At 57.4% G+C, this 12,889-nt stretch overlaps 1 protein-coding gene across 1 annotated transcript; it reads right to left on the bottom strand.

Moving 5' to 3' along the window:
- Positions 1-339: 339 nt before the first annotated feature.
- DCTN3 (dynactin subunit 3) lies at positions 340-12,086 on the bottom strand. The gene is given in 8 exon segments (XM_075329995.1): positions 340-1,455; positions 4,343-4,402; positions 6,005-6,049; positions 6,051-6,064; positions 6,585-6,668; positions 6,807-6,893; positions 9,916-10,000; positions 11,974-12,086. Coding segments are annotated over 8 exon segments (549 nt in total). The 5' UTR covers positions 12,058-12,086; the 3' UTR covers positions 340-1,365.
- Positions 12,087-12,889: the final 803 nt, after the last annotated feature.

Here is a 12,889-nt window from a genome sequence, read left to right on the forward strand (position 1 = left end):
ACTGCTGTTCATTCCCAGCATCCTCTCATTAACCCCTCCCCTGCTGTACATTCCCAACATCCTCTCATTAACCCCTCCCCTGCTGTACATTCACAGCATCCTCTCATTAACCCCTCCCCTGCTGTACATTCCTCTCTGAATATTTCCTGGTGACTCTTCCTCTTGTTGCTGATCACACAGGCTCTTGCTCGCGGAGACGTCTTCAGTCTTGTATGAACAGGATTATCTTCATGGATTTGTCACATCACCCAAAATCTGAGCCACTCCTGCTATTGTCTCCAGTTATCAGCCACAGTGTATAAAAGGGACGGCACATACAGAACACCCGACCACCAGGAGCTGAGTCCACATTTTATTGGAATTTTTTGTAATGGAAATAAAATGATGACATAAATAACGTTGTGACCGCGGCTCCACCGGAAGAAACCGCGGCACCGGGGGGTGTACAGCACTGGGGGAGAGGGACACAGAGCCATGGACACAGGACATAAATAGTTAATGTATCTATAGGACGAGAGAGAAGCGTGAAATGCAGGGATAATTAGGAGAGGAATCCGGACTCCAAACACAGACGAAGCTGCAGCGAGATGGAGGACCGTCCGATTAATCCTCCCTCTGCTTCTTATATCTGGTACTGATCCCACCACAGAGCCGCAGCGGTCCACATGGTCCTATAAACCCCCGCCACAGTCTGTACCCAGTGTGCTCAGCGCACTGCATGTGAGAGCAGAAAATAAAATATGAAACGGAGCAGCCGGATTACAGACGAACTGATCTCAGGAGTGGTCTTGGAGTATTTTATGTCTATGGGGGTCATAATCGCTCCTGGGAACCCATCCACGTCCACCCCCCCCCCCCCCCCCTCCCCCTGCTGCGATAAGTGCAGCTCTATAGATACAGACAGGGGCTAAAGAGGCGAAACCCGGGAGTGACAGGAGGACAAACATCAGCAGCGAAACCCGGGCGTCACAGGAGGACAAACATCAGCAGCGAAACCCGGGCGTCACAGGAGGACAAACATCAGCAGCGAAACCCGGGCGTCACAGGAGGACAAACATCAGCAGCGAAACCCGGGCGTCACAGGAGGACAAACATCAGCAGCGAAACCCGGGCGTCACAGGAGGACAAACATCAGCAGCGAAACCCGGGCGTCACAGGAGGACAAACATCAGCAGCGAAACCCGGGCGTCACAGGAGGACAAACATCAGCAGCGAAACCCGGGCGTCACAGGAGGACAAACATCAGCAGCGAAACCCGGGCGTCACAGCGTCAGCGTCGTCCCTCCACCGAGGAGGACAAATGAGAGAAGCGGCAGAGGAAGAAGCGGCGAACACAATGGAGGCTCCGAACAACCATCACCGACGTCACTCACAGCCCGGCTTCACCGGCTCTGCAGCTTCAATCTGAGAAAGCATCTCATCCCACATCACAAACTGCTTAGACAGGAGGAGAGTCTGACACCAAGGGTTAAGGCACATACATCAGTGCTGTTACATAGGACTGCAGGTGACATCTACTACATTATCTGTTACATAGGACTGCCGGTGACATCTACTACAGTATCTGTACTCAGAGATATCACTGTGTTATCTGTGGTGTTACATAGGACTGCAGGTGACATCTACTGCATTATCTGTGCTCAGATATATCACTGTGTTATCTGTGGTGTTACATAGGACTGCAGGCGACATCTACTACATTATCTGTACTCAGAGATATCACTGTGTTATCTGTGGTGTTACATAGGACTGCAGGTGACATCTACTACATTATCTGTACTCAGTGATATCACTGTGTTATCTGTGGTGTTACATAGGACTGCAGGTGACATCTACTGCATTATCTGTACTCAGAGATATCACTGTGTTATCTGTGGTGTTACATAGGACTGCAGGTGACATCTACTACATTATCTGTACTCAGAGATATCAGTGTGTTATCTGTGGCGTTACATAGGACTGCAGATGACATCTACTACATTATCTGTACTCAGATATCACTGTGTTATCTGTGGTGTTACATAGGACTGCAGGTGACATCTACTGCATTATCTGTACTCAGAGATATCACTGTGTTATCTGTGGTGTTACATAGGACTGCAGGTGACATCTACTACATTATCTGTACTCAGAGATATCACTGTGTTATCTGTGGTGTTACATAGGACTGCAGGTGACATCTACTACATTATCTGCACTCAGAGATATCACTGTGTTATCTGTGGTGTTACATAGGACTGCAGGTGACATCTACTACATTATCTGTACTCCGAGATATCACTGTGTTATCTGTGGTGTTACATAGGACTGCAGGTGACATCTACTACATTATCTGTACTCAGAGATATCACTGTGTTATCTGTGGTGTTACATAGGACTGCAGGTGACATCTACTACATTATCTGTACTCAGTGATATCACTGTGTTATCTGTGGTGTTACATAGGACTGCAGGTGACATCTACTGCATTATCTGTACTCAGAGATATCACTGTGTTATCTGTGGCGTTACATAGGACTGCAGATGACATCTACTACATTATCTGTACTCAGATATCACTGTGTTATCTGTGGTGTTACATAGGACTGCAGGTGACATCTACTGCATTATCTGTACTCAGAGATATCACTGTGTTATCTGTGGTGTTACATAGGACTGCAGGTGACATCTACTACATTATCTGCACTCAGAGATATCACTGTGTTATCTGTGGTGTTACATAGGACTGCAGGTGACATCTACTGCATTATCTGTACTCAGAGATATCACTGTGTTATCTGTGGCGTTACATAGGACTGCAGGTGACATCTACTACATTATCTGTACTCAGATATCACTGTGTTATCTGTGGTGTTACATAGGACTGCAGGTGACATCTACTGCATTATCTGTACTCAGATATCACTGTGTTATCTGTGGTGTTACATAGGACTGCAGGTGACATCTACTACATTATCTGTACTCAGATATCACTGTGTTATCTCTGGTGTTACATAGGACTGCAGGAGACATCTACTACATTATCTGTACTCAGAGAGAGATCACTGTGTTATCTGTGGTGTTACATAGGACTGCAGGTGACATCTACTACATTATCTGTACTCAGAGATATCACTGTGTTATCTGTGGTGTTACATAGGACTGCAGGTGACATCTACTACATTATCTGTACTCAGAGATATCACTGTGTTATCTGTGGTGTTACATAGGACTGCAGGTGACATCTACTGCATTATCTGTACTCAGAGATATCACTGTGTTATCTGTGGTGTTACATAGGACTGCAGGTGACATCTACTACATTATCTGCACTCAGAGATATCACTGTGTTATCTGTGGTGTTACATAGGACTGCAGGTGACATCTACTGCATTATCTGTACTCAGAGATATCACTGTGTTATCTGTGGCGTTACATAGGACTGCAGGTGACATCTACTACATTATCTGTACTCAGATATCACTGTGTTATCTGTGGTGTTACATAGGACTGCAGGTGACATCTACTGCATTATCTGTACTCAGAGATATCACTGTGTTATCTGTGGTGTTACATAGGACTGCAGGTGACATCTACTACATTATCTGTACTCAGAGAGATATCACTGTGTTATCTGTGGTGTTACATAGGACTGCAGGTGACATCTACTACATTATCTGTACTCAAGAGATATCACTGTGTTATCTCTGGTGTTACATAGGACTGCAGGAGACATCTACTACATTATCTGTACTCAGAGATATCACTGTGTTATCTGTGGTGTTACATAGGACTGCAGGTGACATTCTGCATTATCTGTACTCAGAGATATCACTGTGTTATCTGTGGTGTTACATAGGACTGCAGGTGACATCTACTACATTATCTGTACTCAGAGATATCACTGTGTTATCTGTGGTGTTACATAGGACTGCAGGTGACATCTACTACATTATCTGTACTCAGAGATATCACTGTGTTATCTGTGGTGTTACATAGGACTGCAGGTGACATCTACTACATTATCTGTACTCAGAGATACCACTGTGTTATCTGTGGTGTTACATAGGACTGCAGGTGACATCTACTACATTATCTGTACTCAGAGATATCACTGTGTTATCTGTGGTGTTACATAGGACTGCAGGTGACATCTACTACATTATCTGTACTCAGAGACATCACTGTGTTATCTGTGGTGTTACATAGGACTTGCAGGAGACATCTACTACATTATCTGTACTCAGAGATATCACTGTGTTATCTGTGGTGTTACATAGGACTGCAGGTGACATTACTACATTATCTGTGGTGTTACATGGGACTGCTGGTTCTCCACCTCCGGGCTGTATATGAAGGATACCATCTTGTTGTAGTCCTCCAGGAGTCTCTTGGTCTCGGCCGTCACCTCCTCGCTCTGGTCCTGTGGAGAGGCCGCACACACGGGGGTCAGTATGGGGGAGGGGGATGTTGTGATGTGGGGTTGGGGGCTTCTGGGTATGAGGATGATGGGAGTGATTGTATATAATATTGGAGCTTCTCTTCCCGCTGTTCTCGGCAGCCGGCAACACATTATAAACCACAGAGGGTGAGCCGCCCCGGAGCCCGCTCCTCGCTCACTACCTCCCCGGAGCCCGCGCCTCGCTCACTACCTCCCCGGAGCCCGCGCCTCGCTCACTACCTCCCCGGAGCCCGCGCCTCGCTCATTACCTCCCCGGAGCCCGCGCCTCGCTCATTACCTCCCCGGAGCCCACGCCTCGCTCATTACCTCCCCGGAGCCCGCGCCTCGCTCATTACCTCCCCGGAGCCCACGCCTCGCTCATTACCTCCCCGGGGCCCGCGCCTCGCTCACTACCTCCCCGGGGCCCGCGCCTCGCTCACTACCTCCCCGGGGCCCGCGCCTCGCTCATTACCTCCCCGGAGCCCGCGCCTCGCTCATTACCTCCCCGGGGCCCGCGCCTCGCTCATTACCTCCCCGGGGCCCACGCCTCGCTCATTACCGCCCCGGAGCCCGCGCCTCGCTCATTACCTCCCCGGAGCCCGCGCCTCGCTCATTACCTCCCCGGAGCCCACGCCTCGCTCATTACCTCCCCAGGGGCCCGCGCCTCGCTCATTACCTCCCCGGGGCCCGCGCCTCGCTCATTACCTCCCCGGGGCCCGCGCCTCGCTCATTACCTCCCCGGGGCCCGCGCCTCGCTCATTACCTCCCCGGGGCCCGCGCCTCGCTCATTACCGCCCCGGAGCCCGCGCCTCACTCATTACCGCCCCGGAGCCCGCGCCTCACTCATTACCGCCCCGGAGCCCACGCCTCGCTCATTACCGCCCCGGAGCCCGCGCCTCGCTCATTACCGCCCCGGAGCCCACGCCTCGCTCATTACCTCCCCGGAGCCCACGCCTCGCTCATTACCTCCCCGGAGCCCACGCCTCGCTCATTACCTCCCCGGAGCCCACGCCTCGCTCATTACCTCCCCGGAGCCCACGCCTCGCTCATTACCTCCCCGGAGCCCACGCCTCGCTCATTACCTCCCCGGAGCCCACGCCTCGCTCATTACCTCCCCGGGGCCCGCGCCTCGCTCATTACCTCCCCGGGGCCCGCGCCTCGCTCATTACCTCCCCGGGGCCCGCGCCTCGCTCATTACCTCCCCGGAGCCCGCGCCTCGCTCATTACTGCCCCGGAGCCCGCGCCTCGCTCATTACCGCCCCGGCCTCCCCTCTAAGTGCTTCACTTTCTAAACAGTTTTTAAGTCAGCGGAAAATAAAAAAAGCCATAAAATTGTCCCATAAAGTGGATAATCTGCGAGCGGCTGCCGTCAGCACCGATCAATGACGGAGAGCAGCCTCAGCCACGCCAGGCCCCGGCCGGACACATGAAGTGCCAGGTCTGCCGCAGTAACTCTCACACTGCTGAGGGGGGTATATTTCATTGACACAATGCAAGCGGCACCGCACAGAGCAAAAGACGGTGCTCGCAGCTTATGATGTGACTGGAGGAGACATAGTACATGAGAAGTCAGAAGACACTAACCTGCTGCTTGATGTGGATCTGGGACAGGGTCTGCAGCCTGGAGGCCAGCGCCCGGCACCGCTGAGAACACAGAGAGACGGGTCACAGAGCGCTCACCTGCACCACCCCCCGGGGGCGACCTCACCGGGGGCAACCTCTCTGCTGCTATGTATAAGTTACAGGACTTTCCATCTACACTGTTCACAATGTTAACCCCTCCATGATTACGTAACGTTCATATTCTTCCTAAGGGCGCAGGGGGTGTGCGGGGCGAGAATTCAAAGAAAAAAACAAAGCTGAAATCTGCAGAGACCGGCCCCCGCTGAGGGTTTGTTACCCCTGCGCTGACACATTGCAGCAAACTGTCAGGTGATTGTCTGCACTGGATATAACAGTAACAAACCCTCAGCGGTGGCAAGTGAGAAATCAGTAAAGGTTCCCCGCCTCTGCACACACAGGACCGCTCCATCTACACCCTAAAAATGGGGAAAAAAATCAAAGCATAAAGTCTATTAGAAGGTGGCAGAAGTTTTCACGCCCGAGAGCAGCCTTGTGGAGGGGGAGGGGGGGGGGCACAGGGACGCATCCTCTGGGGCCTCACCTTTGAGGTGCTCGCTGTCCAGGAGCGGCTGCAGGGAGTGGAGCTGCTCCATCAGGGCGACCTGGCTCAGGATGTACGGCTCCTCTGCAGGGGAAAGAAAACCATCACCATCCGGACAGCCCCCCGCGTGAGCAGCCCCCCATAATCACACACGTCACCAATCACCATTCGGACAGCCCCCCGCGTGAGCGGCCCCCCATAATCACACACGTCAGCAATTACCTGCCAGGATGAACTCCAGCTTCATGGCGTCAGGGACGGCCATTCTGTCGATGTACTGGGGGTCCAGATACTTCATCAAATCATCGACTGAAAGGTAAACTCTGGTCAGTGAGAGAGAGGCAGCGAGCCTACAGGAGAAAGGAGCCGTCCTGCCGTGTCCCCCCATACACCGGCCTCTCCCCATTATCTGTCCACCCGGGGAAGCCTCTGACCTGTCCATATACAGGAGAGGAGCCGTCCAGCCGTGTCCCCCCCATACACTGGCCTCTCCCCATTATCTGTCCACCCGGGGAAGACTCCCTATCCATATACAGGAGAGGAGCCGTCCTGCCGTGTCCCCCATACACCGGCCTCTCCCCATTATCTGTCCACCCGGGGAAGACTCCCTATCCATATACAGGAAAGAGGAGCCGTCCTGCCGTGTCCCCCCATACACTGGCCTCTTCTCATTATCTGACCACCCGGGGAAGCCTTTGACCTGTCCATATACAGGAGAGAGGAGCCGTCCTGCCGTGTCCCCCATACACCGGCCTCTTCCCATTATCTGTCCACCCGGGGAAGACTCCCTATCCATATACAGGAGAGAGGAGCCGTCCTGCCGTATCCCCCATACACTGGCCTCTTCCCATTATCTGTCCACCCGGAGAAGCCTCTGACCTGTCCATATACAGGAGAGAGGAGCCGTCCTGCCGTGTCCCCCCATACACTGGCCTCTTCCTATTATCTGTCCACCCGGGGAAGACTCCCTATCCATATACAGGAGAGAGGAGCCGTCCTGCCGTGTCCCCCATACAACGGCCTCTTCCCATTATCTGTCCACCCGGGGAAGACTCCCTATCCATATACAGGAGAGAGGAGCCGTCCTGCCGTGTCCTCCCATACACTGGCCTCTTCCCATTATCTGTCCACCCGGGGAAGACTCCCTATCCATATACAGGAGAGAGGAGCCGTCCTGCCGTATCCCCCATACACTGGCCTCTTCCCATTATCTGACCACCCGGGGAAGCCTCTGACCTGTACATATACAGGAGAGAGGAGCCGTCCTGCCGTATCCCCCATACACCGGCCTCTTCCCATTATCTGACCACCCGGGGAAGCCTCTGACCTGTACATATACAGGAGAGAGGAGCCGTCCTGCCGTATCCCCCATACACTGGCCTCTTCCCATTATCTGACCACCCGGGGAAGCCTCTGACCTGTACATATACAGGAGAGAGGAGCCGTCCTGCCGTATCCCCCATACACTGGCCTCTTCCCATTATCTGACCACCCGGGGAAGCCTCTGACCTGTACATATACAGGAGAGAGGAGCCGTCCTGCCGTATCCCCCATACACCGGCCTCTTCCCATTATCTGACCACCCGGGGAAGCCTCTGACCTGTACATATACAGGAGAGAGGAGCCGTCCTGCCGTATCCCCCATACACTGGCCTCTTCCCATTATCTGACCACCCGGGGAAGCCTCTGACCTGTACATATACAGGAGAGAGGAGCCGTCCTGCCGTATCCCCCATACACTGGCCTCTTCCCATTATCTGACCACCCGGGGAAGCCTCTGACCTGTACATATACAGGCGAGGAGGTCTCTTCATGTTGGCGCCGCTATCCCTGGCTATTTTCTGGGATATACGGTGGTTTGCCGGCACCGCAGCCCTATACACAGCTTCTCACAGCGGAGGGTTTGTTACACCTGCATGAGGTCCAGACCCTCCTCTGAGGACACAGCACAGCAGCATCAGTGTCTGGCGTTACAATGTATCAGGGCAGGCACACTATATCAATCTGGACTCTGACCTCGATACTTCAGATACAAATCCCCAGCTGTGAGAAGCCTCAATCAGAACCTGACCCCCCCCCCCCCTTCCGAGTCCCGGGCCCCCGGTCACAGCTTGTGGGGTATCTTATGCTGCAGAATTTCATCCCCCCCTCACTTCTATTGCAGTTTTCACGCTGGTTATTTTGGTGTCTTGATGCGGTTTTATTTAATCCTCCGGTGCTGACATCATTAGAGCAGATTGCACACCGCTCTATGCATTGCTGCGGTGTAAAAAAAGGACATTGATTTCACCTGTGGATTTTCAGAACAAAATGCAAATCTGGGGGGAAAATCCACACCGAAAACTCAGACTGCGGCCAGAGAAAGCGCAGGGGAGATTACACCGCAGCGCCGGGGAGATTACACCGCAGCGCCGGGGAGATTACACCGCAGCGCAGGGGAGATTACACCGCAGCGCAGGGGAGATTACACCGCAGCGCAGGGGAGATTACACCGCAGCGCAGGGGAGATTACACCGCAGCGCAGGGGAGATTACACCGCAGCGCAGGGGAGATTACACCGCAGCGCAGGGGAGATTACACCGCAGCGCAGGGGAGATTACACCGCAGCGCAGGGGAGATTACACAGTGTAAAAAAAGGCTGGAGGTTTCTATTAATCAATCACTTTACTTGTGCTGTAAAACGCTGCAAAAAATACGTAAAGTCAAAAACACCAGTAAAACTCATCACGAGTGCAGACCCTGACTGAAAGCCGAGACCCTGGAAACTGAAATCCTGCAGAAAAGGAGGCAGCAGAGCGCGGTGTTACCACATCTACATGACAAAGGAACAGTGGCCTGTAATACACATCTCAGCCTGAGGAGGGCAGTGCAGCCTCACAAAGGAGACGAGCAGCAGCCAAAGCTCCCAATCCAGACCCCGGCGGGCGGCTCTACAGGGCACAGACCCCGGCGGGCGGCTCTACAGGGCACAGACCCCGGCGGGCGGCTCTACAGGGCACAGACCCCGGCGGGCGGCTCTACAGGGCACAGACCCCGGCGGGCGGCTCTACAGGGCACAGACCCCGGCGGGCGGCTCTACAGGGCACAGACCCCGGCGGGCGGCTCTACAGGGCACAGACCCCGGCGGGCGGCTCTACAGGGCACAGACCCCGGCGGGCGGCTCTACAGGGCACAGACCCCGGCGGGCGGCTCTACAGGGCCAATCATTGCACAACCCCAAAGTCACAGCCAGACTGGGGTCCAGGGTCCGTGCTATGAGAAGGGTCCCCCATGATCATGGGGTGTAGGGGGCCGCACCCCAGCAGAGGTGATTTCTACATGCAGCACTCACTTTTCTTGTACAGGGTCTTCACTCGCTCCCTCTTGCTGGCGATGTTCCCCAAACCGACCTGGACTTTTATTAACCCATCTGTGACCTGCAACGTAACAGTGATCAGAGTCTGAGGCTCAAGCCCAAGACCAGGGGCAAAGGATAAACTGAAGTGGGGGGGGCACCCGCGTGGTGACAGTCATCGGGGGGGGGGGCCCGGGCGCTGGGGGTGACAGTCATCGGGGGGGCCCCGGGCGCTGGGGGGGGGGGGACAGTCATCGGGGGGGGGCCCCGGGCGCTGGGGGGGGGGGCAGTCATCGGGGGGGGGGCCCGGGCGCTGGGGGGGGGGGGGGCAGTCATCGGGGGGGGCCCCAGGCGCTGGGGGGGGGGGCAGTCATCGGGGGGGCCCCGGGCGCTGGGGGGGGGGGCAGTCATCGGGGGGGGCCCCGGGCGCTGGGGGTGACAGTCATCGGGGGGGGGCCCCGGGCGCTGGGGGTGACAGTCATCGGGGGGGGGCCCCGGGCGCTGGGGGGGGCAGTCATCGGGGGGGGGCCCCGGGCGCTGGGGGGGGGGGGGGGCAGTCATCGGGGGGGCCCGGGCGCTGGGGGGGGGCAGTCATCGGGGGGGGCCCGGGCGCTGGGGGGGGGGGGGCAGTCATCGGGGGGGGCCCCGGGCGCTGGGGGTGACAGTCATCGGGGGGGGGCCCCGGGCGCTGGGGGTGACAGTCATCGGGGGGGGCCCCGGGCGCTGGGGGTGACAGTCATCGGGGGGGGGCCCCGGGCGCTGGGGGTGACAGTCATCGGGGGGGGGGCCCCGGGCGCTGGGGGTGACAGTCATCGGGGGGGGGCCCCGGGCGCTGGGGGTGACAGTCATCGGGGGGGGGGCCCGGGCGCTGGGGGTGACAGTCATCGGGGGGGGCCCGGGCGCTGGGGGTGACAGTCATCGGGGGGGGGGCCCGGGCGCTGGGGGTGACAGTCATCGGGGGGGGGGGGGGGGCCTGGGTGCTGGGGGTGACAGTGATCGGGGGGGGCCCAGGTGCTGGGGGTGACAGTGATCGGGGGGGCCCGGGTGCTGGGGGTGACAGTGATCGGGGGGGGGCCCGGGTGCTGGGGGTGACAGTGATCGGGGGGGGCCCGGGTGCTGGGGGTGACAGTGATCGGGGGGGCCCGGGTGCTGGGGGTGACAGTGATCGGGGGGGCCCGGGTGCTGGGGGTGACAGTGATCGGGGGGGCCCGGGTGCTGGGGGTGACAGTGATCGGGGGGGGCCCGGGTGCTGGGGGTGACAGTCATCGGGGGGGGGGCCCCGGGCGCTGGGGGGTGACAGTCATCGGGGGGGGGCCCCGGGCGCTGGGGGTGACAGTCATCGGGGGGGGGCCCGGGCGCTGGGGGTGACAGTCATCGGGGGGGGGCCCGGGCGCTGGGGGTGACAGTCATCGGGGGGGGGGCCCGGGCGCTGGGGGTGACAGTCATCGGGGGGGGGCCCGGGCGCTGGGGGTGACAGTCATCGGGGGGGGGGCCCGGGCGCTGGGGGTGACAGTCATCGGGGGGGGGGGGGGCCTGGGTGCTGGGGGGTGACAGTGATCGGGGGGGCCCAGGTGCTGGGGGTGACAGTGATCGGGGGGGGCCCGGGTGCTGGGGGTGACAGTCATCGGGGGGGCCCGGGTGCTGGGGGTGACAGTCATCGGGGGGGCCCGGGTGCTGGGGGTGACAGTCATCGGGGGGGCCCGGGTGCTGGGGGTGACAGTGATCGGGGGGGCCCGGGTGCTGGGGGGTGACAGTGATCGGGGGGGCCCGGGTGCTGGGGGTGACAGTGATCGGGGGGGCCCGGGTGCTGGGGGTGACAGTGATCGGGGGGGGGGGGGGGGTTTGGCCCGGGTGCTGGGGGTGACAGTGATCGGGGGGGCCCGGGTGCTGGGGGTGACAGTGATCGGGGGGGCCCGGGTGCTGGGGGTGACAGTGATCGGGGGGGGGGGGGGGGGGGGGCCGGGTGGTGGTGACAGCCCCCGTCACGCTATTATCTACTCCCATGAGTCTTCGCGCAGCACAGCCGGGGCACCACAAGTGTCAGCATGCACAGACCTTCCTGGTGCGGGCCCCGCTCTCCCCGTACAGCCGCTGCTCCAGCTCCTGCACCCGGCTCTGCAGCTCCCGCAGCTCCGACATCTTTCTCTCTCTAGGAAGTACGTCATCACCCCGCGTCAGGAGGGCGTCGCCAATTATCAAGGGTAAATATGTCCCACGCACTCTCTATTCTCCCCGGTGACTTCTCCGTCTGACTCTGTACAATGACGGTAACAACAAGGAGAAAGCCCCAAAACAAAGCACAGAAAACACCTCAGCTGCTGCAGCACCTCATAATGCACCGCAGCTGCTGCAGAACCTCACAATGCACCTCAGCTGCTGCACAACCTCACAATGCACCTCAGCTGCTGCACAACCTCATAATACACCACAGCTGCTGCACAACCTCACAATACACCTCAGCTGCTGCAGAACCTCATAATGCACCTCAGCTGCTGCACAACCTCACAATACACCTCAGCTGCTGCAGAACCTCATAATGCACCTCAGCTGCTGCACAACCTCACAATACACCTCAGCTGCTGCAGAGCCTCATAATGCACCTCAGCTGCTGCAGAACCTCACAATGCACCTCAGCTGCTGCAGAGCCTCATAATGCACCTCAGCTGCTGCAGAACCTCACAATGCACCTCAGCTGCTGCACAACCTCACAATGCACCACAGCTGCTGCAGAACCTCACAATGCACCTCAGCTGCTGCAGAGCCTCATAATGCACCTCAGCTGGTGCACAACCTCATAATGCACCTCAGCTGCTGCAGAACCTCACAATGCACCTCAGCTGGTGCACAACCTCATAATGCACCTCAGCTGCTGCAGAACCTCATAATGCACCTCAGCTGCTGCACAACCTCATAATGCACCTCAGCTGCTGCAGCACCTCATAATGCACCTCAGCTGCTGCACAACCTCATA

Source organism: Anomaloglossus baeobatrachus, chromosome 1 (assembly GCF_048569485.1).
Source record: "Anomaloglossus baeobatrachus isolate aAnoBae1 chromosome 1, aAnoBae1.hap1, whole genome shotgun sequence".
Lineage (NCBI taxonomy): Eukaryota > Metazoa > Chordata > Amphibia > Anura > Aromobatidae > Anomaloglossus > Anomaloglossus baeobatrachus.